At 41.5% G+C, this 26,968-nt stretch overlaps 2 protein-coding genes across 6 annotated transcripts in view; one reads left to right on the top strand and one right to left on the bottom strand.

Moving 5' to 3' along the window:
* Positions 1-6,399: 6,399 nt before the first annotated feature.
* Positions 6,400-13,402, top strand: ckmb (creatine kinase, muscle b). The gene is made up of 9 exons (XM_036150265.1): positions 6,400-6,507; positions 7,571-7,680; positions 7,832-7,928; positions 8,072-8,226; positions 9,690-9,822; positions 9,907-10,078; positions 11,049-11,172; positions 12,583-12,772; positions 12,872-13,402. The coding sequence occupies exons 2-9, from the start codon at positions 7,582-7,584 to the stop codon at positions 13,048-13,050; spliced, it is 1,149 nt and encodes a 382-aa protein (XP_036006158.1). The 5' UTR covers positions 6,400-6,507; positions 7,571-7,581; the 3' UTR covers positions 13,051-13,402.
* A 4,752-nt stretch (positions 13,403-18,154) lies between these two features.
* mark4 (microtubule affinity regulating kinase 4) overlaps positions 18,155-26,968 on the bottom strand; it is an 86,058-nt gene continuing 77,244 nt past the window's right edge. For 2 of the 5 annotated variants that reach the window (XM_036149478.1, XM_036149477.1), the window contains exons 17-19: positions 23,141-23,185; positions 21,666-21,708; positions 18,155-19,328 (exon numbers count right to left, since the gene is read on the bottom strand). In XM_036149478.1, coding sequence (XP_036005371.1) covers positions 18,980-19,328; positions 21,666-21,708; positions 23,141-23,185 — 437 coding nt within the window. In that variant the 3' untranslated portion in view covers positions 18,155-18,979. The remainder of the gene's footprint in view (positions 19,329-21,665; positions 21,709-23,140; positions 23,186-26,968) is intronic. The other 3 variants (XM_036149481.1, XM_036149479.1, XM_036149480.1) reach the window with 3 other exon arrangements.

Consider the following 26,968-nt stretch of genomic DNA (forward strand, 5'->3'; position numbering starts at 1 on the left):
CACCGCTGCACCATATCTGGTACCTATACTGGGCTCAAACGGCACCAATAAGATGCTGTTTCCAAAGAATTAATGACCTTCCTAAATCCTCCAACTATTAATTCCAACATATTTAGAATCTCAGATGTTGCTGTTTTTTTGTTTTTTTTTTGGAGGAATGGCTCGGTCGGTTCCAGTTCTTTCGACCATGTGAAGCTCTGACTCTACATGTGTCCATGCAGTTGTCCTGCAAATGCCTAAGTCTATTTGTGGGCTCCTCCAACTGCTAACATAATTTCTTCCTGCTCTGGAGCTGGACTTGTATGTCTGAAAGTGTCCTCCGGGGTCAAAGGTCAGGCATCTAAGGAGGGACTGAGAATACGGGACACCCCTGGTTCTTGCCCTCTGATCTACGACGTTACGCTGCTCGGTTCTTGGACCTTTAAGTTCTCCGTTTTTCATCGTGTTCTTGTGTGGGGGGGGATCACGGCGCTCTGTGCAGGCTGGTTCTTCTGGCAGCCAGAACTGTCAGTTGTTCCTGGCGGTCTGTGAGTGCGAACCTGTTAATTCATGCTTCCTCCAGCTGCTCCCTGAGGCCTGCGCTGTGAATGAGAGCAGTCTGCCATTGGACTCCACACCGACCAACCAAAAATGCTTTTCTGTAATACAGGGTGACCCCTGCCGCGCTGCTCAAAGTGCAGTCCAGGAATCAGAGGGCATTACTGGTGCAAAAAAAATAAAATGACAAGCGCAAATAACAAGAATGAAGATATGAATGATTTTATTTCAAGGAACCTATTAACTGCTCAAACAGACAAAATTACAGCCAAATCAAGCAAAGCACGCAAACTAATCTGATGTAAAACCCGTAAAGATGCATGTTTGCAGCAGATGCGGGTTAAATGTATGCACAAGTCTCTTAACTCCCTTAACAAAGACCTGTTTAATTTAAAGCAATGAACAACAACCTCAGATCACCCTTCTTCAGGGGCGGTTCTAGACAGGGGCCAACAGGGGCCTGTGCCCCTGTAGAACTGTTCCTGGCCCCTATTATGGCCCCTGTACTAAAGACATGATATTAAATTTCTTAGGATGATAAATGCTGACAAAGATACCGTGACTGACTGGTCATTTGGATCAGTTGTATTTTTTTTCGTTTATGTTTTTACCCAATAATAAAATAACAAAATAATTAAAAATTAAGCTGTTTCACGTTAAGCTCCTGCTGTATTGAGAAAAGATCAGGGGTCTGCAACCTGCAGTTCCAGAGCCACAATTGGCTCTTTGGCTTACTTAAAGCTATACTATGCAACCGGGGTTGATTTTCCAGCGAGGCTCCCCCCAGAGGGCGAAAGTAAAAGTGAATTGTCATAAAGATGCTCAGCTGTTCTGGTTTCTCCGTCAAGCCAGGCGCGATTGTTTTGAGCTTAGCAGACAGGCGAAAGCAACGAAAAGTGGAAAAAACGGCAGTACAAACAATGACTAACACAGTGAAGGTATGAACATCAAGCTTCCCGCAGCGCTATCTTCGCGAGGCGGCCGTCTCGCCAAACTCACGCTACCGCCTCGCCAACATTCAAAAAATAAATAAATAATAATAAATAAATAAAAACTCGATATGCTTGCATTTTTATTTGACGTTAACACGCGGTTCTTTGTTTTTGCTTTCGTGCGTGCATATAGTGAATAGCAGGGCAAAAACACATGGAGTTCTCGCCGTAAAGCGAGACTTCTGTGGGTGCGGGCCGAGGGCTCTTGCAATTGCAAGTGCGGTATTTCCCCCACAGACCACCAGGGCGGCCGAGAAAACCTTTGTTCGACCTGAAATGACTCATTTAATCATCCAAAACGGTATGGGACACATTAATTAACTGAAAAATGTTGCATAGTATACCTTTAATATATTAAATGATGAAATGTTGACCTGTTAAGTTTTTTTCCCCCCTCTCTCTTTTGTTCTGTGCCCCTGTGAAAAAACACTGGCCCCACCCTGGCCCCCCTGCTAAATTTGGTCTAGAGCCCCCACTGCCCTTCTTATATTCAGCTATGTTGATGTTTAGAATAAAAAAAATTTAACTGTTAAAATGATGTTGCTGATTTATGTAACTGTTCCTGAGGATATGCTTCTGTGGGGGTTTGTGGGCCTTTTTGGACCGGGATCAGGAGGGGGTTGTGCATGTGTGTGTTTGGGGGTATGGGGGGGGTGCTAGGGTATTGAGTGACAGTCTAAACTGGGATACTGGACCGACGCCACATAAGCAAGTGAGCTGCAGGGCTAACTTGTCTGAAGGGACAGCGTGTATCGCATGTCCGTCAGTATGACCTTTAAGCTTTTATCGAGGAGGTGTGGCTGTTAAAGCATGCGATGGAGACTGAAATTGGGATTTTTATGTTTGAACTCCTGGTTTGTGTTCCTTATTACACAGTTTTAGAGAAACCTCTACACGTCTAATATTAAATAGGTTCTTTACAAAGAGTTAAAGGCAAGAAAAAGTAAAATTTTGGGGTGCTTTGGTCTGCATCTGGGACGCGTTTCTGGGCAAATTTCGCTACTCACTCGGCAAACAATGTCTGCTTGGTTTCTGCCAAAGTGCACTTGGACATTTGACGGGTTCAGGTTTCAAATTGACAGCTGGCTCCAACCACATGAGCTGCAGCTGACCCCTACGTATAACTGGGCATATCCTCTCATCCTGCCCTGTTAGTTGTTATGGTAATCTACCTTCGTTAATAGGACATTGGGTTCACACAGCGAGCCTCATGCAGTGACATGGAGGAAGACTAATTTGGAAACTCGTGTCTGCGGATGTTCAATCTGCAAAAACGTAACTAAAAATAAGCAAAAACTTCTTAGAATTAGCATATTTGTCCTTGATTTGAGCAGGTAAGTATGATTATCTGCCAATGGAATAAGATTTTTACAATTAAGATAGGAACAACTCGTCTCCATCATCTCATTTCAAGTGCAGGGTACTTATTAGGGTACTAATTATCTTATTTTAGAGGTCAGAATACTTAATCCTCTTGCAGATAAACTTATTTACCTGCTCAAACCAAGGAAAAATACACTCAGCCCAAGAAAATTTCACTTATTTTTAGTTCCCTTTTTGCAGTGCAGGACACAGCTGTGAAACCGGAGACTAGTGCTGATCTAAAGCAAAGAAGCTAAGCGTAGTCCCTGTGTGAGTCCCTGCGCTCCTGAACACATTTCTCCTAATTTGATGCAACAAACATGACTGTGCAAAAATAAAATACATGACACACGTGTGTATTGTGGCAGTGTGTCCTTTCCTGCAGATCAGCTGTTTCTGAACATGCACTGGAGATATTCTATTTATTACCAGGTTTGGCATAAGGTAAGAAATTAGCAGCAGACATTTGATACGTAAAGTAAGATATCATCAGCATAACATTTAATTCTAAGTCCCGAGCGGGTGGAGGCAGATGAGCGTTCACACTGAGCCTGGTTCTGGTTCTGCTGGAGGTTCTCCTCCCTGTTAAAGGGGAGTTTTCCTCTCCACTGTCGCTTCATGCATGCTCAGTATGAGGGATTGCTGCAAAGCCATCAGCAATGCAGACGACTGTCCACTGTGGCTCTACGCTCTTTCAGGAGGAGTGAATGCTGCTTGGAGAGACTTGATGCAACCTGCTGGGTTTCCTTAGAGAGGAAATTTTCTGACCAACCTGGATTTGAATTTGTTCTTTGTAAAGAGCTTTGAGATGACCTGTTTTATGTATTGGCGCTATATAAATAAAATTGAATTGAATTGAATTGGTGTAGTTTATGCAGAAAGAAAAAATACAGTTCAAGGTTTTTATTGATCGACTTCCTAATCATAAACTCTTGCAATATCCACTTTATTGGTTCCTTGCAGTACTATATTTGTCAAGTTAAAAACCTTGGAAAAATTCAACAGACACATTGAAGTTCCAGATGTCTTGAAACCAGACCATTGCCTCCTGTAGCCACTGTGGAGACCAATATGTCTGAAAATCCATGCTACCATATTTTTCAGACTATAAAGAAAACTTAAAATCCTTGAATTTTCTGGAAAAAATTGATGGTGCACCTTGTATATGATTAAAGTTGTGCTTACTGATTGATTTTTTTGTGGTACAATGAGCTCAAAAGTCTGTTAAATGTGTAAGTACGACTTTGATTAGCAACGAAGCCGCTCCGCTCAATGGATATTAGGAGCATTACGGTACTCTGTCACTACCTGATAGGACCCCTGAGCTGTCTACAAGACTGCCTGACTGTAATGTCTGAACTAGAAGTGCATTCATGTAAGGCAGCCTGGAGTACGAGCTAGCAACAATAAACCTAGGAAGTTAAGTCAATATAAAAGTTTATTTTGGCCTTATGTTAGAAACAGGACAGTGTAGGCCAGCTACTCTGTCCTCCTGACAGAGACGGATAGAGAGCTGTGATATTACACACTTGGGAAGAATATTTAATGCGCCTTATAATCCGGTGCGCCTTATGGCACGAAAAACACGGTAAATATAAACTTGTGTGCAGAATAATTTTCTTTTTAACCGATGTATTATGTTGCATGATTCCACCTCAGGGAATAGGGTTCAGATGAATCAATAAAGGACTAAAACTGATACAGTTGAAACCACATGAATAAAAACAAACTAAGATATTTTGGCATACGCAGTGGTGCAGCTTGGTAGCACTGCTGCCTTGCAGCGAGAAGGTCCCGGGTTTGACCTGGGGTCTTTGTGCATGGAGCCTACGCGTTCTCTCTGGGTACTCCTGCTTCCTCCCACAGTCTAAAAACATGACTGTTAGGTTGATTGGGCTCAAAAATGCCCTTAGGTGTGAATGTATGCAAGGGTGTTTGTCCTGTGTGTCTCTGCAACAGACCGGCAACCTGTCCATGGTGGACCCCGTCTCTCCTCCATCGACAGCTGAAGATAGGCACGCACGGATCGCCTGCATGGATAAGCGGGTACTTTCTACTTTCTGGCAAATTATTTGTCTTTGGTGTTTGTCAGATAGTGTTCAGGGTAACACTTTATTTGAAGGGGTGTACATAATACTGACATTATACTGTCATCAACATGACATAACACCTGTTATGAACATAAATGACTCTTTATGAATGTTTAGGACTGTTGTCATTAATTGTCATTCGGTAAATTATGACACTATTAAAGCAAAGTTGACATTGTTTAAAATGTCTTTGTTATGACAAGCCCTTAATTTAACCTTGTCTCTGTCAATGTCAAGTTCTCATAACAAAGACATTTTAAACAATGTCAACTTTGCATTAATAATGTCATAATTTACTGAATGACAATTAATGACAACAGTCCTAAACATTCATAAAGAGTCATTTATGTTCATAATAGGTGTTATGTCATGTTTATGACAGTGTAATGTCAGTATTATGTAGACCCCTTCAAACAAAGTGTTACCGTGTTCAGTTTCTTTCAATGTAGACCTTTTCATATTTGGTAGAATTACTCTAAACTGTGTTTAATTCTAACAGAGCAAAAAGAGATGGGGGTATATAAATATTCACATATTAACATCTTTACACTGAAAGTAAAACACTTTAGCTTTCAGAGGACTATCTGAAGCGCTTCATCTACAAGGAGCCCAAAATGGGAATCTAACCTGCGTTAACAGGGGTACCAATGTGATGTCAGACGGTTGGGTCACTGCCTTGGTCAGAACGAAGAAGAAAGCACCTTCAGGTGAGACATTTTATGGCCTGACGATGCAAACTTAAAGATGTTTGGTCACAATCACAACGAGTGTTTCCCCCCACTCTGACCCGCCGGATGTTTCGGGTTTGAACAGGCTGTCACTATGCGTCACAACATGAGATTTCAGCCGACGAACAGCGTCAGGGAACCTGAACTCAGAACATGCCAATTAGCAGATTTTTACACAAGAGACTGAAATCTAATCTCTTCTCTCTATCACCGACACGGATTCAAACCTAAGTGGTTGTTTCAGCGTCTTAAAGTGACGACTGAGCTCCGGTAACTTAGCTTCACTGATTGACACCGAGCAGAGAGTCCGTTCTCGTAAAATGAGCCAATTGCATCAAAGTGAACGTCTGATTCTTAGTTTAAACAACACAAAGGACATTATTTGATGTTCATATTAGACAGATAAAACCTTAAAGCTGAAATAATTTGCCACCACTCAACGGGAATGGTTTTCATTTTGCATGAATCTGATTGGGATTGGGTTTCTCCACAATGTCCTCTTTGCCGGTTTCTACCAAGTAGCAGCCAGGAGGCAGAGGGTGAAAGGTTGGACCAGGCGCTTGCAGCTGTTGCCTCGGCTCTGTGTGACGTTCCTTCTTGCCTTTTGGGAACCCATCCATGCCCAGAGAAGCGGCTCTTACCAATCAGACGAGGGGACCCCGGACCCAGCCATCCAATGGCTGCAGAGGTGTGGGTATAAAAGCTTTAGCCTGTCACCTGTCAGAGCTGGGCAACCCTACATTGGGCGAACAGGATCTGATCCCGGGATCTGTTACTTCTTTCTTTTCTTCTAAACAGGTAATAAAGCAACACACAGATTTAAAAAAAAAAACGAAAGTAAAGAAGGTGTAGAGGAGATGAGCCTGTCTCTGTAGTTATATTGTGAGGTAAAAAAATGCCATAAAAGTTGCTACAGAGAACCCTAACTCCACTGAATTTTTCATCTCAAAATAATTTTTTGGGATTTTTTTTTTTGCAGAATAAGGATCCACAATATTTATTTTCAACTTAAATTTCTTCCTTTGAAAGGCTTGAATCTTTCTGCATGTTGAGTTTTAAGCGTGCATGAGGGGAGTGCCACTCAAACAGTTGCGGCTATCCATCAGACGCTGCTGACGCCTGCAGAACAGGACTAGGGGTCATCTGTGAATAGTTTAGGGAGCTCGATTTAGCTGTGGGACATCTGTGCGGCATGCATGCTCTGACCTTTTTGGCGTACCAGGTTTCATACTTCCATAAATTAACCTGTCGGACCTGGGCTGGCTTGGAAGATTATCATTCGGATAGTTTGGATTTTGGATTATTCCTTAATCCAAACTGATGCATTTTGCAGCTGCAACCTTGTTAGATGCAGTCTTGTATTTAGAAATCAACATGTAATGTCTAAAGGTTATCAAAGTTTGCATTGATCTTTGTAGTAAAGGCGTGCAGGAACGACAGGTTTGGTTGTTGGTTAATTTTAAGATTAAAGTGTTTAAAAGTTCATTGCATTTTGAAGCCAGATCGACGACTCCAGATAAGAAAATGAGCCAAATCCAGCACATAAATCTCAACTGGTTGAAGCTAAAACCGATCACCGCTATGTGCTACAGAGGTGGCCCAACGGTGCTATTTATACTCCCAGTCGTGACGGAGAGACAGGTGGTGAGACGGTGAAGCAGTGAGACAACATGCAGGCAGCGAGGTCGCTGCAGATGATACGAACTAAATCTCAGATCTGACCAATTTTACTTCGATATTTCAAGACTTCCCTTCAACCATTCCTTCACATCAACACAAGAGTAACCGAAGACTGTGAGACGTTCTTGGAAATCCTGCAGATCCTCAAAAGTTAACACGTCCTCCTTCTCCGCTTCCTTAGACGAAGTAAGAATGGCAGCCATGAAGAACTGCCACAACGACTACAAGATGAAGTTCTCCGTGGACGAGGAGTTCCCAGATCTCTCTCTGCACAACAACCACATGGCCAAGGTACAAATCCACACTGGAAGATCCTTCAGTTGTTCTGCTGGTTGAACTTCTCTTCTTCTGTGCCTCCTTTCATACCCAGCTACCTAGATCTTCTGTTGAGCAATGCTAACTTCAGTAAATACTCATGGAGTATTTCTGTCACCTGTTGCAGGTACTTACCAAGGACATCTATGCCAAGCTGAGGGGCAAATCCACCCCCAGTGGCTTCACCGTGGATGACGTCATCCAGACCGGTGTCGACAACCCTGGTAAGAAGGAGACGGTCGTCTGCATAGAAACACACACAGGAGCCACGATCCTGTTTGTCCCGACGTAAATTAACCGAAGCAAACTGAGCTTCGAAGACGGTTCCAGTAGGTTTACCAGAATTGTCCTCCTTCGTTTCTCTAAGGTCACCCCTTCATCATGACCGTGGGCTGCGTTGCCGGTGACGAGGAGTCCTATGAGGTCTTCAAGGAGCTGCTTGACCCCGTCATCTCCGACCGTCATGGTGGATACAAGCCCACTGACAAGCATAAGACTGACCTCAACTTTGAGAACCTGAAGGTAAAGAGTCACCTCATGCAGAGGTGGATTTAGCCATTTTACTCCCCTCTCACGTCATAATTTTTTTTTACGTGGCAAAGTTATTATCTAGCCACATAAAGCAGGTTTAAACAGGTCCATTTCGCTTCTCTATCGTTTCTTACCTTTGTAGTTTTGGTTTTTAGTTTGTCACTTTTTCAGGTACGAAACTATGCTACCATCTAGTGGATGTTTTCACACCCACATTTGAAATTTCATAAGGTCCCTTCACATTTAAATTACCATTTAGAATAAAAAAAACATGATTTTAAAAGAAAATATTAAAAAAAATTGTTTAATTATATTCTAATTATGCTCTTATACTATAGTCACCACATGAGTTATTTTTCATTGCTTTGTTTTTCACATAGATGGCTCACTAAAATAACCAACCCAGGGGATCAGAAGTATACATCAAGGCAGAATATCCATAGTAAATTATAAATATATTGGGGATGTAATGCTAGGCATGTGAAACAGTTGTTGTGCAGTCAATGGGGCGAATTGGGACGGAGCCATTCTTCATAATAACTATTTGTAGGTTAATGTGTTGGAAATGTACGGACAAGTTTGGCCATTGTTGGTACATTGCTGTTAGCCAGCACTGCTGTCTGCATTAAATTTCTTGGCGTGTTCACATATTATGTGACCAAAGGGCATGCCATATATTAATATCCTGTGGTAGGATACTTTTTTATCTGCATCTTGTGGCAGCTTGCTAATTGCAAAACAGGCATCCTGCAGTTTTGCAAAACAGACTTTTAAAGTCCTGCAAAAACTCAGGTGCAGCTTCACCTTTGAACATCAGCGTGTTTTTACATCTGTAGCACACGTAAGTCATTCTGTTTTCTATTTATCATGAGATCTTGGCCTGAACGCCTTTAAAAACGCATATTCATCACATTTAATGCAAACATTTCACACAATTTTACCAGCAAATCAGTCTTAGTCGGGCAGTCCGGTCTGGGGCTTATTGCTTTGTGGCACCAAAACACTGGAATTGGACACGGTTGACTCACACTGTAGCCACACTCAACCAATCACACTCACTAATGCACACACATTCCTACATCGATACACTGATCAGTGGGCAGACAAGGGGTTAAGTGCCTTGCCCAGGGGCACGTCAAAAGGGGGACAGTGGGATGCCCATTACCTTTCGATTGCCTGACTACTTTACCCATTAAGCCACAGCCACCCACAATTATTACAGTAATGGCAAACAGGTTAATTAGTTATTTAATTGAGTAAAGTTGCAGATTACGGATAATTAAAGCTTAATTAAATTGTCAATAATGGAGTTAACTCAATGCTTCACCAAAATAATGTAATTTATTTCTCTACTGATGTGAATTTATGGTAAGACTGTTTTTCAAAGATGAAACCAATGGTATGATGTAAAAAAAAAAAAATTGACTCCCATGTTTGCATCATGTAACCATCAGGGTGGTGATGACCTGGACCCCAACTATGTGCTGTCCAGCCGCGTGCGTACCGGCCGCAGCATCAAGGGATTCACCCTGCCCCCCCACAACAGCCGTGGAGAGCGCAGAGCCATCGAGAAGCTGAGCATTGAGGGTGAGCTTCAGTCCTGCTCGTATCCCAGAGTCCGTCGGACTTTCACCTCCTTCTCCTGAGCGTTTTATCTCCGTCTCCCCACAGCCCTGTCCAGCCTGGACGGTGAGTTCAAGGGGAAGTACTACCCCCTGAACGGCATGACCGACGCTGAGCAGGAGCAGCTGATCGCTGACCACTTCCTGTTTGACAAGCCAGTGTCCCCCCTGCTGACCTGCGCCGGCATGGCCCGCGACTGGCCCGACGGCAGAGGCATCTGGTGAGAAACGCCCACATGGCGGCCAAACATCCTCTGGGGGACGCCGAAGTCCTCTTCTACTCACCAAAGTCTCTGAAGACGAGACCATCTGCTGCAGCTCCCCTGTGGGATCTTCTCAGCCACTAACTCAACTTAATTCTCCCAAATGACCCTTTGGCAAATTCCTAATTTACTTCTCTTAATATATATATATATATATATATATATATATATATATATATATATATATATATATATATAGTTAGAGTGGCTTAGGTTACCCTGAGCTATCGCTGTAGTTATGCTGCTATAGGCTTAGGCTGCTGGAGGACATCAGTGTCTATTTCTCTCACTCTGCTGAGTTCTCCTACTGCTCTCCAATCTGCATTGTTTGTTGTTATTTCAGCTTTTACCTTTTCGTTCTTTGCCGGTTTTTTCTCTTCATAGAAGGTACACCTGGTCTGGCGTTCTGTTAGCTGTGACATCATTCAGGGGAGGCAGATCATCCTCTATTACCATATAGCATAGAAAGTACTCCTGGGTCAATGTGAGCTTCTGTGCTTTCTGTGTCTCTGCTCTGTCTTCTCTAAGCCCCAGTGGGTGGAGGCAGATGAGCGTTCACACTGAGCCTGGTTCTGGTTCTGCTGGAGGTTCTCCTCCCTGTTAAAGGGGAGTTTTCCTCTCCACTGTCGCTTCATGCATGCTCAGTATGAGGGATTGCTGCAAAGCCATCAACAATGCAGACGACTGTCCACTGTGGCTCTACGCTCTTTCAGGAGGAGTGAATGCTGCTTGGAGAGACTTGATGCAGCCTGCTGGGTTTCCTTAGAGAGGAAATTTAAGTCAATGTTACCAGCAGCTGCAAAAATGCCACTTGAGATTCTTTCAAAATCATCCACACATCTAAGTTTGGACTGGATCCTTGTGTCCAGGTGGGAATTCAAGGTGTTTTCTGTTGCACGTTGGCCTGAACTAGATGTTTGTCCTCCAGGCACAACGACAACAAGACCTTCCTGGTCTGGGTGAACGAGGAGGATCACCTGCGCGTCATCTCCATGCAGAAGGGAGGCAACATGAAGGAGGTCTTCAGACGCTTCTGCGTCGGCCTGCAGAAGGTGAGACGCTAAACGTTCACGTTAGAAATGCAAACGTCTTTTGATTTTTATTATTAGGTCTTTATTTAATCAGATAAAAAGATCCACTGAGATAAAATCTGCTTTCCTCAAGGGTGACCTGGCCAAGAGAGGCAGTAGTGGACAATTCAATTCAATTCAATTTTATTTATATAGAGCCAAATCATGAAACATGTCATCTCAAGGCACTTTACAAAGTCAAGTTCAAACAGATTATACAGATTGGGTCAGATTATACAGATTGGTCAAAAATGTCCTATATAAAGAAACCAGTTGATTGCATCAAAGTCCCGACAAGCAGCATTCACTCCTGGAGAACCGTAGAGCCACAGGGAGAGTTGTCTGCATTGTACATGGCTTTGCTGCAATCCCTCATACTGAGCAAGCATGAAGCGACAGTGGGAAGAAAAACTCCCCTTTAACGGGAAGGAAAACCTCCGGCAGAACCGGGCTCAGTATGAACGGTCATCTGCCTCGACCGACTGGGGTTACAGAAGACAGAACAGAGACACAACAAGAGAGACAAAAAAGCACAGAAGCACACATTGATCTAGTAATCTGTTCTACATTAGATGGTAGTAGCGGGTGAGCCGTCTTCTCTGGATGATGTCACAGTTAACAGAACGCCAGACCAGGTGTACCTACTATGAAGATAAAAGAGAGAGAGCAAAAAGTTAAAAGCTGAAATGACGACAGTCATTTCAATGTAATGCAATGCAAAACTGGAGAACAGTAGAAATCAGTAGAGTGAGAAAATTAGACCCTGATGTCCTCCAGCAGCCTAGGCCTATCACAGCACAACTATAGAGATAGCTCAGGGTAACATGAGCCACTCTGACTATAAGCTTTGTCACAAAGGAAAGTTTTAAGATTAGTCTTAAAAGTAGACGGGGTGTCTGCCTCACGGACCAAAACTGGGAGCTGGTTCCACAGGAGAGGAGCCTGATAGCTAAAGGATCTGCCTCCCATTCTACTTTTAGAGACTCTAGGAACCACCAGCAGACCTGCAGTCTGAGAGCGAAGTGCTCTGTTAGGAACATACGGGGTAATCAGAGCTCTGATATATGATGGAGCTTGATTATTAAGGGCTTTATACGTTAGAAGGAGGTAAATAAGATGATTTGCCAATGGAATAAGATTTTTGCACTTAAAATAGGAACAACTCATCTTCATCATCTTATTTCAAGTGCAGGATGTCTAAATATCTTATTTTAGGGGTCAAAATACTCATTCCATTGGCAAATAGTCTTATTTACCTGCTCAAATCAAGGATAAATACACTAATTTTAAGAACATTTTATTTATTTTTAGATCCGTTTTTGCAGTGTGGTAACCCCTGCTGTGTACTATAGCTAGTATACAAACCTGACTCCAGCCCTCTTGATCTCATAGATTGAGGAGATCTTCAAGAAGCACAACCACGGCTTCATGTGGAACGAGCACCTGGGCTACATCCTGACCTGCCCCTCTAACCTGGGAACCGGCCTGCGTGGCGGCGTGCACGTCAAGCTGCCCAAGCTCAGCACACACGCCAAGTTTGAGGAGATCCTGACCAGACTGCGCCTGCAGAAGCGTGGCACAGGTACAGAAAAAAAACGGCCTCCGTTCTCCCGCCGGGCTGGAGGAGCCGGGGTCTGCCGTGAGGAGAGCCTCTTCATCCACTCCCTCTTTCTCCCTCCAGGCGGTGTGGACACGGCCTCCGTGGGCGGCGTGTTCGACATCTCCAACGCTGACCGTCTGGGCTCCTCCGAGGTGGCGCAGGTGCAGCTGGTGGTGGACGGCGTGAAGCTCATGGTGGAGATGGAGAAGAAGCTGGAGAAGGGAGAGTCCATCGACGGCATGATCCCCGCTCAGAAGTAAAGCGGACAGACGACCCATGACTGAATGACTGCCTGTGTTTATTTTTTTTATTTTATAAAAAAATGAACGTGTAGCCTCGTTGTAAAGTTATTTTCCTGGTTTTGGCCAAGCGGCTACTTCCTGCTGACTTTTTGTTTTCCACCCTAAAGACACTCCGCTCCCTTTCTTACTTCTGTTTGCCTTTTCTCTCCCATTCATCTAACTTTCTTCAAACTGAAGTCATCTTCCTATCTCTGTAACATCCTGGGATCAACCTATGCATAGTCTGGTCGTGGCTATGTGTATGCCAAAACTTTTTTTTGGTTGTAAAATACAACTGGAGTATTAAACAAAGCCCCATGTAACAATCAAATCATCCTGTTTCTGTTTTTTTTCAAACCTCAGATATAGTTTAAATATATTTACACTGTATTAATCTTTTTTTACATACTTACATTAAATCAGACAGAGACGTCCCTGTTTTAAGTCCGTTATAATTATTTCTACTTACTAAATGGCAAATTGCTCTAATCATTTCCTCAAATTCACAAGTTTACCAACATTTTGGGTATTTTGTAAAGTTGCATCTTAAGCTTTGTGACTTGGGTAGAACATTTGCACTGTAAATAAGAAAAATGTTCTTAAAAATAGTATTTTGTCCTTGATTTGAGCAGGCAAGTAAGATTATCTGCCAATGGAATGAGTATTTTGGCCCTTAAAATAAGATAATTAGACATCCTGCACTTGAAATAAGATGATGGAGATGAGTTATTCCTATTTTAAGTGCAAAATCTTATTCCATTGGCAGATCATCTTACTTACCTACTCAAATCAAGGACAAATACACACATTTTAAGAACATTTTACTTAGATTTAGTTCCGCTTTTGCAGTGTGGGGTAATAATTGGCTGGAATATTGGCCCATTCCTCCAGACAGAACGCAGCACTTTTCAAATCAGAACTTTGCAACAGCAAAGTGTGGCCATTCAGGCCATGTTGGTACACGCCGTTGTAGAGTTAATATTCATACTCCAGGACAAAGAACCCGTCTCTTTACTAAACAGTTTTTATTCAGATGTCAAATGGTGACAAAAAAACAAGGTTATGCTACTTCTCTAAATTTGCATTAAAAAGAAAACAAATATCAGAGGTTGAAGGTTTTTATTTTTGTGTCACACGTATTATATCCTTAGAGACATGCAGGACTGCAAGTCAGTCGTTTTCTGGTATCTCAGCCGGTACGTTCAGTAATTTAACGAGATCTGTGGCCCTGAAGCAAGGACCCAAAACTAGAGAATGAGCGCCTCCTCTGGCGCTGAGGCAGAGCTGCAAACAGAAAGAAAATTGCATAACAAGCCCCCAAAAACTGCAGCTTCACATTTTCAGACGGTTCACCTGAAAACTCCTGCTCCAGAAACAGGAACGTTTCCAGGTCAGTGGTTCAAGACGCTGCAGTTAAGAGTCTGGACTGTTAGCAAAAAGCTAACAGGAAGCAAATCTTGGTGGATTTCCTTAGAGATGAGCAGTAAAGTGCTTTAAAGAAAGCACAAACTTAAAAAAAAAAATAATAATAATGGTGAAACGTTTTATCTTAAACATCTGCTGCATCAAAGTGCAGCTGCATTTTGAAGCAGGGATCGGATTGGTTAACAGTCAAAGACGTAATTTTTTTTTTTTTATATCCAATGGGACAACAGTCTTAATTAGCAGTGCTGGAGTCTGGCCGACAGGAGGGAAAATATACAGCTTGTATGTCAAAAAATCAAGAAACCATTGTTAATTTATAGATTGTGGCAAAACAAATGGAATCAAAGCTCATTGCAGGTTGTTTGGTCATTTTAACTTGAATCTAAAAAAACAGCAGATCAAAGGAAAAAGGAATTAAAACGTCCAGTCCGAGTCTGCAAATCAGGTAAAAACAGGAAGTGTGCGCCCCAACAGGTGAGCTGTCTGGTTAAACAAAAAAAAAAAAAGGACAAAAAATATCCAGGCAGAGTGAGGATCACAGCAAAGCGTCGGGCCAGAAAACCCGACCTCTGGATCCGAGAGAAAAAAAAATAAATAAAAGTGCCATTAATATAACCGAGCGTCACGTCCGACTGTTTTCACTGCAGTCTAAAACATCCTCAGGGTGTCGTGATCCCAGGTTTTTTTGCCACAGCTCGTAGTTGTTGCATGTAAAGGCTTAAAAAGTGCTCCATCTACATAAACTAGACAGAAAAAAAATAAAATAAAAATCTAAACTCAAAGGAACCGGATCCAGAGTCCAGTTAGGTGTCGATCGATGTCGATTCTTGGCTTTTGTGGCTGCTTACAGAAACGTGAGCGATGGCTTCAGAGGCTCCGGGACCCCAGACCAGCTAAAAGCTCCCTGCTGGGTTTTTATAGACATAATATTCAGGGAATTGGTTTTCTATAGTTTTACAATGAAATTTGAAATCAACAGAATCCAGTTTACCGTTTCCTTGGTAAGTAATTTTATAACAATAATGAACTCAAGGGCCTGATTCATCATTGAAACCTTCAGGTCTGGAAGGAAGTGAAAGTGTAAATCAGATTGTACCTCTTTTTATATATATATATATGTATATATATATATATATATGTATATATATATATATATATATATATATATATATATATATATATATATATATATATATATATATATTTTTTTTTATTTGGCGTTTTTTTTTTCGCTCACCTGCCAGCTACAGTTACGGTAAAAAATAAAGTACACCCTCTTTCTACTGTAGATTCTTTATTATCGGGACATAATGAGGCGATCTGTTCCTTAATGGAAACTAAACGCACCTTTGCTGTTTGCAGAGAATCTGAAGGGAATTGGCAGCCAGGAGGAGCTGATGACATTTCCTCCATTAACTGATCCTCAATCAGTCTGAGAAAAAACAACATAACGTCCTGTTTTTATTCTACGAGGAGGAATATTGTTCACAAACGGGAAACATAAAAAATGGCGAGCGGTCAACATAAAAAACTAATTCACCCCAAGGTGGTTGTGGTAATTTTTAATAGATTACAAATGACCCAAAAGCTCAGATGTAGAAATTAAACGCCGCATTGAGGACGATAAATGCTGAAGTTCACGACAGGCAGAGCTGGGTAGTAACTAGTTACATTTACTTGAGTAACTTCTTGAAAAAGTTTACTTTCAGGATTATTTTTACTGCACTGTACTTTTTACTTTTACTTGAGTAAATATAATTACTCAAGTATCGCTACTCTTTTTGAGTCAAATTTCTGGCTACTCTACCTGCTGTGAGTAACTTGTATTAATCAAAAATGAACCAGACAGATAAAAACCTAGATTTATGTTAAAGTGAGACTTCTTAGCTTTATTATTTTAATCTGCTGAGATCATTAAGCCATTTGGAGGTTTAATGAGCGTACATTTTCTCATTGGAAGTACCTTTCATTGTTCTAACATACTATATATACACATTAACTGCTGTAAGAATTGCTTTCAAGTTTAATGTTGAAAAGAAAATTATTTGGAAGTGTTTATTTTAGTGTATGTTTTGTCTTTAAAATACCAGAATTTGCACACAACCTTGTATTTCTGTCTGTACGATTACAAAACTTTTAAATATTAAATCATCAGCTGTTATGATAAGTTACTCAGTACTTCAGTAGCCTTCTTACCAAATCCTTTTTAATTCTTACTTGAGTAATTTCTTCCCAGACAACCTTTCACTTTTACTTGAATAAACATGTGCATAAGTAGTGCTACTCTTACTTGAGTAAAGGTTTTTAGCTACTCTGCTCACCTCTGACGACAGGACAGGTTGGAAAAACGTGAACAGGTAGGGATTGACAAAGCTGATGGAGAAAACCTTTATTGTTTTGTTAATAATGAAAAAAAAAATCCTGAGGCAAAACTTAGGTTTGCAAAGCTGCATCCGAACGTAATTCAGGACTTCTGCTTGTGACACGGATGAAACCAAAGCAGAGCGTAGCAGCCTGAACGCCTCATAGAAACGGCCAAGCACGGCGGTGGAGGGGTGATGATGCGGGCTGGTGTGGACTTGGACATTTAGTAATTTAGTCCACCGTGAACTCTGCTGAAGCCCGGAATCACATGTGAGGCCGGCTGAAGGTTGCAAGCACGACTACAGAGTTACTGACGCCCCTACAAGCCACTGGTCACATCTTGGTTTCATATTGATTGTGTGGAAAGACCTGAACATTGTGACTATGAGGCAATACGTAAAACCTCAGACCTGAAAGAGGGTGTACTTTCTTTTGTCCCACGACTGCATCAACACAGCAGAGGGCATGAAGCAAGCATTTCAGCAGGAAGCCTGAAGACCAACTAAAACCCAGACAGAGAGGAAACATGAGAGGCTACGCTTCATTTAGTCTGTTGGCAGTCCCTGTATTTCTGCATGTCGCCCCCTAGAGGCCGGAGGTTTCCTCTGTGAATTCTGCATGTCGCCCCCTAGAGGCCTGAGGTTTCCTCTGTGACGTCTGCATGTCGCCCCCTAGAGGCCGGATGTTTCCTCTGTGAATTCTGCATGTCGCCCCCTAGAGGCCGGAGGTTTCCTCTGTGAATTCTGCATGTCGCCCCCTAGAGGCCGGATGTTTCCTCTGTGACTTCTGCATGTCGCCCCCTAGAGGCCGGATGTTTTCTCTGTGACGTCTGCATGTCGCCCCCTAGAGGCCGGAGGTTTCCTCTGTGACGTCTGCATGTCGCCCCCTAGAGGCCGGAGGTTTCCTCTGTGACGTCTGCATGTCGCCCCCTAGAGGCCGGATGTTTTCTCTGCGACTTCTGCATGTCGCCTCCTAGACGCCGGATGTTTACTCTGTGACTTCTGCATATCGCCCCCTAGAGGCCGGAGGTTTCCTCTGTGACTTCTGCATGTCGCCCCCTAGAGGCCAGAGGTTTCCTCTGCGACATCTGCATGTCGCCCCCTAGAGGCCGGAGGTTTCCTCTGTGAATTCTGCATGTCGCCCCCTAGAGGCCGGAGGTTTCCTCTGTGACATCTGCATGTCGCCCCCTAGAGGCCGGATGTTTCCTCTGTGACATCTGCATGTCGCCCCCTGCATGTCGCCCCCTAGAGGCCGGAGGTTTCCTATGTGACATCTGCATGTCGCCCCCTAGAGGCCGGATGTTTCCTCTGTGACTTCTGCATGTCGCCCCGTAGAGGCCGGAGGTTTCCTCTGTGAATTCTGCATGTCGCCCCCTAGAGGCCGGATGTTTCCTCTGTGACATCTGCATGTCGCCCCCTGCATGTCGCCCCCTAGAGGCCGGAGGTTTCCTATGTGACATCTGCATGTCGCCCCCTAGAGGCCGGATGTTTCCTCTGTGACTTCTGCATGTCGCCCCGTAGAGGCCGGAGGTTTCCTCTGTGAATTCTGCATGTCGCCCCGTAGAGGCCGGAGGTTTCCTCTGTGAATTCTGCATGTCGCCCCCTAGAGGCCGGAGGTTTCCTCTGTGACGTCTGCATGTCGCCCCCTAGAGGCCGGAGGTTTCCTCTGTGACTTCTGCTTCCGACATTGACAATAATCGTCAACGACTCCCTAATTTTAAAGCACTAAGCAAGGAAAATAAACTTATTACACAAGAAAATTAAAAAATAAAACATATTTAAATAGCAGCTCTTTAAAAAGGAATGGTGACAGACAACAGGTTACCATTCTCCATCGTTCTCAGCAACAACAACCTGAAGTTAAATCTGAACTTGTGAAAAAAAAAAAAAGCCGAACTCTACGGCCTCCAGCTATGGGGGTGTGCGCTCAGCAGGGACAGCGGGTCACAGGGTCAGCTTTAGTCTGTTGCATTTTTGCAGCCGTCCATCCGGCTGAGAGTGGGGGCGTCTGAAAGCTGAGGGTCTTCTGGTGGAGGTGAGGCATCGCGAGATGATGTGGAGCCCACGGAGGAAGAGACGAAGGACTTTGTTTCTGTTCCTCCTCCTCGTTTCTCAGTCTGTCACCTACCTGCCTCACCTCTGAGCTCTAGCTCTTTGGACACTTTGGCGGCGATGTCTCTAAAGGCTAGTGGCGCCCCCCACAGGCGCCTGAACTTCACACCGCTCAGGCCCTGCCCGCTGGGCAGCTGGCAGACCTCGGCCTCGAAGGCCACGCGAGCGCCGGCTGCTCCGTGGGTGCAGGACAGGAGGAAAGGCCCGGCCAGGTGGACCTGGCAGCCGCAGCCCTGCGCGGCCTCCCGCAGCGCCAGCACCACCTCGGCCGGGTCCCGGGGGCTCCGGACCCTCACATCCCATCCGCATCTGGGGGTCCGGGGCTCGGCCGCTTTCTGATTCCCAGATAGATGGCGACTAGGAGGGGGAGAAGGAAGAGGCGTGATTCACATGAAGGGATGCAAGGAAGGAGAAAGGAGGGGTGGGGTGTATGAAAGCAATGAAATTAAGTTAAGATCAAGGAGTCAAGGGATGGAAATCAATGTGTGGTTGAATAAGTGGGAAGAGAGGAGAGAAAAGCAATAAGAGACACCGATGAGTTGGGTTTTCTGCCTTCCTATGATGGGTAAATGTATATGTTCCTGTCAAATAATAATTCCTCCATTTAATTCGAATATACATTTCTCAAGCGATTTGGAAGAGCCTGTTGAGAATAAAAACTCCTGTTCACACATCAAGTTTCTGTTCAAAATGAGACCCTTCCACCACTAATGTGACCCATTCAACTGCAGGTCAGGAAACATTTAAAGGGTGTAGTTGGGAATCCTGTTCAGAAACACTTTTTGTTATACTGCGTAAAATCATCCTGAAAGGAGCTATTATCTATTCAGAAAAAGGAGGTTTATTGTCTGTGGAGCTGCGTATGCTAGTGTTTCTGTATTCTGTTAGCTTAGCGGTTAGCTTAGCGGTTAGCTTCGGTGTTAGCCGTTCATTGTAGCTCCGCTGCTCTCACCGTAGACTTTGAACATGGCTGAGAGTCGCAAGAGGCAAACCTCGTTCATGTTTATGAGAAGAAGAGGAAGGTATCAGTAGAAAGAAATGAGACCAGAGTGGATTTGGGAGATTTTTTTTTCACGCAATCCCCCTTAACACTGCAAAAATGGATCTAAAAATAAGCAAAATGTTCTTAAAGTTAGTGTATTTGTCCTTGATTTGAGCAGGTAAATAAGTTCTTTTGCCAATGGGATGAGTATTTTGACCCCTAAAATAAGATAATTAGAATTCCTGCACTTGACATAAGATGATGGAGATGAATTGTTCCTATTTTAAGTGCAAAAATCTTATTCCATTGGCAAATCATGTTATTTACCTGTTGAAATAAAGGACAAATGCACTAATTTTAAGAACGTTTTACTTATTTTAAGTTTCGTTTTTGCAGTGAAGAGTGGAAGAGCAGGTAAGATGGTCTTGCACAGCTATTCAAAAAGGGACTTGGGGAAAAAAAATTGCCAACTCTACCTTTAAGCACCTTTTGATTCAAATTCTTTTTTCCAGTTTTTTCCAAACTCAAATTTCCAAAGTTCTCAGTTCTTTGCGTCCACCTTAAAATACGGAACGCCGATTGTTCACAGTAAATTTATGGCAAATCTGTCTACAGTGGGCGGGCTTTAGATACGTTGTCTGCAAAAACAAGAAACAGGAAGGAAAGAAAGGAAAGAGGACACTAGGAAGGAAGGAACAAAGGACACAGGAACCACAAGGATTTAAAGAACAAAGGATGCAAGGACAGAGCAGAAGACACAGGAAACAAGGTTCTATTCTGCCAATGGAATAAGATTTTTGCACTTAAAATAGAAATAACTCATCTCCATCATCGTATTTCAATTGAATAGATCTAATTATCTTATTTTAGGGGTAAAAATACTCATTCCATCGACAGATCATCTTATTTACTTCCTCAAATCAAGGACAATTACACTCATTTCAAGAAAATCTAGCTTAGTTTTGGTTCCATTTTTGCAGTGTAGTTCACTACGAATGATGGCAAGAACACTGTTGAAGTGTGTTTCTTAATTCAAAGTATTAGTTTAAGGGTGTGTGAACTTATTCAAGCATTATTTCCCTCTAACAGATCGGATGGTCAGATTGTACGGGATATTTGTCACATTAGAGGTAGAAAAGTGATTCATCATTGTCTTGCTGGTTTGCATTACAAAAATCTGGCCTTTAATTGTGATCTATACACAGTTTATACCCATCAGAAATGCAGATTTATAACAGTTCTATAATAACACCGACTAATAGCACACAAAAAAACACTCATTTGGAAGCACTGCTACACTGCACAAAGGGAACTCAAAAAGGTAAAATTTTCTTGAAATTTTTGTATTTTTCCTTGATTTGAGCAAGTAAGTAAGACTATTTGCCAATGGAATAAGATTTTTGCACTTAATAATAAGAACAATTCATCTCCATCATCTTATTTCAAATGCTTGATATCTTATCTTATTTTAGGAGTAAAAACACTCATCCCATTGGCAAATAGTCTTATTTAGCTCTTCAAATCAAGGAACAATACACTCATTTCAATAAAATTTTACTTGCTTTTAGTTCCCTTTTTGCAGTGCAGGCAGGCCAGACAGAAACAATCATATCGGTGCTACATGCAGGAATCATCTACAACAGGGAGCCACGTTTAGAGTCTACGTCTACGCCACAGTCTGCATGGGTGACGTCGACCTGCCGCCGTTTTACCTGCAGCTCTTAACCTGAGACGGGACCGGAGGAGCGGCTGAGGCTGAGAGGAGCACACGACACCTTCAGTGACACAGCGATAAACTATGAATTACCAGCCACAGATACGCAGGCTAACGGTGAAAGATGCCAGTGATCCTGCCGGACCTGAGCAGGCAACATTCATACGTCCTCTTGTGCTTCGTTTTGTGAGCATAATCAGGTAATTTATTTACAGATTAGGAGCAGAGATGCACCGAAATCAGATCCGTTGATTTCCCCATCTTCAGTGTAAGGAAGACTTTGTCGGTTTTAGCCGACTGAATTTCACCACAATGGGAAGATATCGACACACTCTACTTTTTAAAGGAGTAATAACTATAGAAAACTATAGAAAATATATTAAACATTGTATTTGGATGAAATAGGTAATTTTCAAACAGATTTGGAGTCATTTAGTCACCTGACAAGGAAGCTAGAGAAACTGATCTAACCGTTTTGATGAACATTTATGGCCTAAACTAGCAAAGCACAAACTGCAGGAAGGAAATCTAACTTTTATTAAAAACGTCCATTATCCCAATGTTCACACTGCAAAAACAGCACTAAAATAAGTTAAAATCTTCTTGAAATTTGTGTATTTGTCCTTTATTTGAGCAGGTAAATAAGATAATGTGCCAATGGAATAAGATTGTTGCACTTAAAATAGGAAGAAGTTATCTCCATCAACTTATTTCAATTGAATAGATCTAATTATCTTATTTTTGGGGTAAAATTACTCTTCCCGTTGGCAGATAATCTTATTTACCTGCTCAAATCAAGGACAAATACACTAATTTCAAGAAAATTTTACTTATTTTTAGTTCTGTTTTTGCAGTGCAAGGGCTCCACCCGTGGGTAATGGTTGCTCTTATGGGATGTGGAGTAGAGGTCGGCCGATATTTTGGGCCGATATTTGCGTTTTTTGTGTGCGTTCCTCGATCTATTAGCACACTCAGGTTCAGATTGTTCACATTTCTTTTTATTTATTTATTTTTTGTTGTATTGCTGTTTACAAATATTGTCAGGAAGGTCATTTGTATTACAAAGGCCTTGTGCTGCTACATAAAGAGCACAACATTTTTATTGTTACATATTTAAATGTTCTACATTGTTTGCCATCCATTGTTTATATATCTTGTTTCTGTTAATAAATGTTTCTTTTTTTTGTTTAAATTGAGGCATTTGTTAATATGGTGTCATTTTTACTATATAAATGGGGTAAGAAAAAGCAATATTGGCAGCAGATATCGGGAATCGGTTGGACCGACGTCAAAATAATCGGTGTCGGCATTGGCCTTAAAAAAAACCTGTATCGGTCGAGCTCTAATGTGGAATCAACGATGCTCATATTTCCAACCAGAAAACCAACTTTGTCCAAATGCCTCTGAAGGATTTTAACAATTAGCTGCAACACAGTGGCGCTGCGCTAAAAGAAAACCCAAACAGGTACTCACCTTGTGACCGGAGATCTGCTGATTCTCTCAGGTTGGTCTGTGACCCTCAAGAAGAAGAAGAGAAAAAGGAACCATTAGGAATCAACCATAAAAATCATCTCTCTCCAACAAATCCCAGCGTCCTCAGAAGCCGCTCTATTTTTCTGCACCGATTACAACACAGAGCAGGACGACGCCAACCCCTCAAAACCCCAGACGGATCGTCGGCACCCGGCGCTGCTCTGAAACACTTGATGGAGGCGAAACAACGAGAAAACACCAAAGTGAAGCAGGTGAGCAGGTTGGATGGGGTGGGACTGAGGTTAAACCACAACACAGGGAGATAATTAAACAGACAGTATGTGTGTGTGTGTGTACTCGTTCATGTTACCTAATTAGGACCTTTTCTGGTACATTTGCTAACCTTCTGAGGACCAATAGGCCTTTGAGGTCCAAAGTCTGCTCCCCACGTGGCCGGCACCCATAGCTACACTGCAAAAACGGATCTAAAAATTAGTAAAATGTTCTTATCCACCGAAATCAGATCCGTTAATTTCCCCATCTCCACTGTAAGGAAGACTGTCGGTTTTAGCCGACTGAATTTCACCACAATGGGAAGATATCCCATAAAATGTTCTTAAAATTAGTGTATTTATCCTTGATTTGAGCAGGTAAATAAGACTATTTGCCAATGGAATGAGTATTTTGACCCCTAAAATAAGATATTTAGACATCCTGCACTTGAAATAAGATGATGAAGATGAATTGTTCCTATTTTAAGTGCAAACATCTTGTTCCATTGGCAAATCATCTTATTCACCTGCTCAAATCAAGGACAAATACATTCCTTTTAAAGAATATTTCACTTATTTCTAGTTCAGTTTTTGCAGTGTACAGTGAGACGTGTTAAATCTAGACCGGCACTGCAAAAAGGGAACTAAAAGCAAGTCAAATTTTTTTAAAATTTGTATATTTTCCCTTGATTTGAGCAGCTAAATAACAGCATTTGCCAGTGGAATGAGTATATTTACCCCTAAAATAAGATAATGGTGATGAAATGGCAAATAGTTTTTTTAGCTGCTCAAATCAAGGAAAAAAAAACTAATTTCCAGAAAATTTCACTTACTTTTAGTTCCCTTTTTGTAGCAAGGGATACTCACAGTGGATACTATTATTCAAATTGGACCAATTTATGATAGAAGCAAAAGGCAAAAACCAGACGTGAGAAACGGTGAGTCTGAAGACGTAGCATAAGAAGATGTCGGAGAATGGACACGCACACCAATTACAGGTGTTTCCAGCAAAAAAGACCAAAGATGTGTGCAAGGTGAGCACAGACACTTTCAAGAGAAATGGACGGATTCTTATTCGTTCCTCCAGACACAAACATCCTTTGCTTAGCGTGCAAACTGACTGACTTCAAGCTTAGCTTAACGCTTCCTCTCATCTCAGCGCTAAGCTAAACTAGACAATGTGTTGGCTGTGTTTCTTTTTTCTTTGTAACATGGACCGATTTATTAGTTTCTTTTTAATTAATTTGTCTGATTGACTTGGCAAAAAACAAATATTGTGGATCACTAGGATCAGGTTTAGAGGTATAAGTTCGGTTTAAGCCTGTACAGGTAACGATACGGTGACTAAGATGAATGGAGGTCAATACAAAGTCCCAGAAACACAAGCGTTTGCTTTACAGCTGTTGGCTGGTCATAAATGAAACATGAATCATAAAATATCGTAAAATAAATTTAAAAAAATGTTTAAAACTTCTATCAAAACATTTCTTCTTAAAATACATATTTCTTGTAAGTTTTACTAATTTTTTAAATTATCATGATTAAAAAAAACTACTAGTCTGTATGATATATATATATATATATATATATATATATATATATATATATATATATATATATATATATATATATACACAATTGTGTATTTTTTGTGAATTTTGGATCAAAAACATTGTTGTTGGACTGGAAGTTACTTTAAGTTACTTTAAGTGCAATTAGAGGGAGAAGGGGTATGAAAAATAAGTTTTACTTCTTCATACCCCTTTTCAGACAACTTACATTAATCAATAATCAATGTCAGACATCAGGGTAAATATACCTGATATATTTTATTTAGAGGAAAATGGTGTTTATCTCATTTCTATTTATGTTCAAATAATTTAATTGAATTGAACAGAAAATTGAATTTAATGTTTACCAATTACTTTTTTATGTGATACTTGGTTGTTTGTTTGAAGTATTTCTGAATTTTTTTTTAATTATTTGTTAATTTCTGAAATTGATATTTTTATTATTATGTGTTAAATGTGTTAAATGTGTTAATTGTCTGAAATAAATTCCTTTCATTCATTCATTCATTTATTCAAAATGATCAAATATTTATATATGTATCTAAAGATAATCGCTTTTCCAGTTTAACAGTTTAATCAACTAGAAACTCCTTTTTTGTGGAACTAGATAGATTGATTTTAATAAAAATAGGAAAATAAGTAATTAACAACAAGCTGCTGGGAGAATGCACTTCTAATATTTGATCACTAGATGGCGCAAATGTTTTATTTTTTTGTTTAAAGCGATGGTCGCCTCAATTTGTGCTTTTCTTTCCCCCCAGATTAGAGGACATGAAGGACAATTTATTTATCAGCTGTTGTTTTTTGTTATCAGTGACAGCCGCCTCAGACGGTGTGTTTAACTCGGAGCCTAAACAATCATCAATAACCGTGTGAAATCTGAATAACTGCAGCGAACAGTCAGGGAAGCTTTTCCAGCCGAATCAGAAGCACCAAGACCCCCAAACTAGTGGAAAATCCTTAGAGACTCTTAAAACTCTTAGAAACCAGTTAGAATGAAGACTTCAAAGTAAGAAACTTTCTAACTTTTCCCTTAAAACTGATAGATGCACTAATGTTCACAGTATTTATGATAAATTAAGTGTCCCGAATGTGGAGCGACAGACTGGACATTTAGCCATGGTCAAAACGAAGGACACCCCCAGGTTCTAATAGAACGGCTTCTAATATTATTTAGATCTGACCAGATCTAAATAATAAGTGCAGCCTTGCAGCTTCAATGGGATTTAAAAGGGAAAGGAGCAGCCATGTGATGATAACTACATGTAATTAATTATCTGATTAGTTGTGGCTCTGGAGCGTTCAGGTGTCTGAGTTGACACAACGCCAGGGTGGAAAGAAAGCAGCAATGACCTCAGAGAAGCAACGGTTGCTGGTCAGAAATCTGAAAAAGGGTTTAAGGGGCAATTTTCAGAGCAATCTGAGGTGCATCGGATGACAAAGGGAGAAATATTCACCAAACCATGCAATACTCAGAGAAAAAGACTCTACATGTTAATATCTATATTTTTAGGCTGAATGCAGATATACGATATTTATCTTGCTATGCTTTTCTTTTCATAAAGTAATTATAAAAGGCGTCTCTGAATCAAAGCTTTATCCCAAAAGGCTCACAGGCACTTTTTTTTTAACAAAACAGCTGTAGATAAATATGAGAAACAGCTGAAAAAATAACCTGCTGGAATACATAAAAGTTGTATAAAAAATGTAACGACACAAAACCATCTCAATCAAACTATATATAGTCTTTTTAATAAATACTATATAGACATATTGCTCAGCCCCGGGTTGCAGTTTGCATGTTTAATGTTAAAGTTTAATGCAGAAGAACCCTGGATAAGCGCAGAAAGTCGCTTCTCTCTAAAAGGAGACGGCAGCACGACTTGGCACAGGTGACGGGACTCGGTTACGTTAGAAAATACACGATTTTTACTTGAATATTGATGACTTGGGCGTCTTTACTTGAAACGGCTGGATGCTCTGGG

Source organism: Fundulus heteroclitus, chromosome 18 (assembly GCF_011125445.2).
Source record: "Fundulus heteroclitus isolate FHET01 chromosome 18, MU-UCD_Fhet_4.1, whole genome shotgun sequence".
In the NCBI taxonomy this organism is placed as follows: domain Eukaryota; kingdom Metazoa; phylum Chordata; class Actinopteri; order Cyprinodontiformes; family Fundulidae; genus Fundulus; species Fundulus heteroclitus.

What these genes read in the sequence shown, in the direction of transcription:
- ckmb (XM_036150265.1), top strand. Translation starts at nt 7,582, where the DNA reads ATGGCAGCCATGAAGAACTGCCACAACGACTACAAGATGAAGTTCTCC. An exon ending in TCAACTTTGAGAACCTGAAG is followed by an intron (nt 8,227 to 9,689) that starts GTAAAGAGTCAC and finishes TGTAACCATCAG; the next exon opens with GGTGGTGATGACCTGGACCC. An exon ending in CGAGAAGCTGAGCATTGAGG is followed by an intron (nt 9,823 to 9,906) that starts GTGAGCTTCAGT and finishes GTCTCCCCACAG; the next exon opens with CCCTGTCCAGCCTGGACGGT.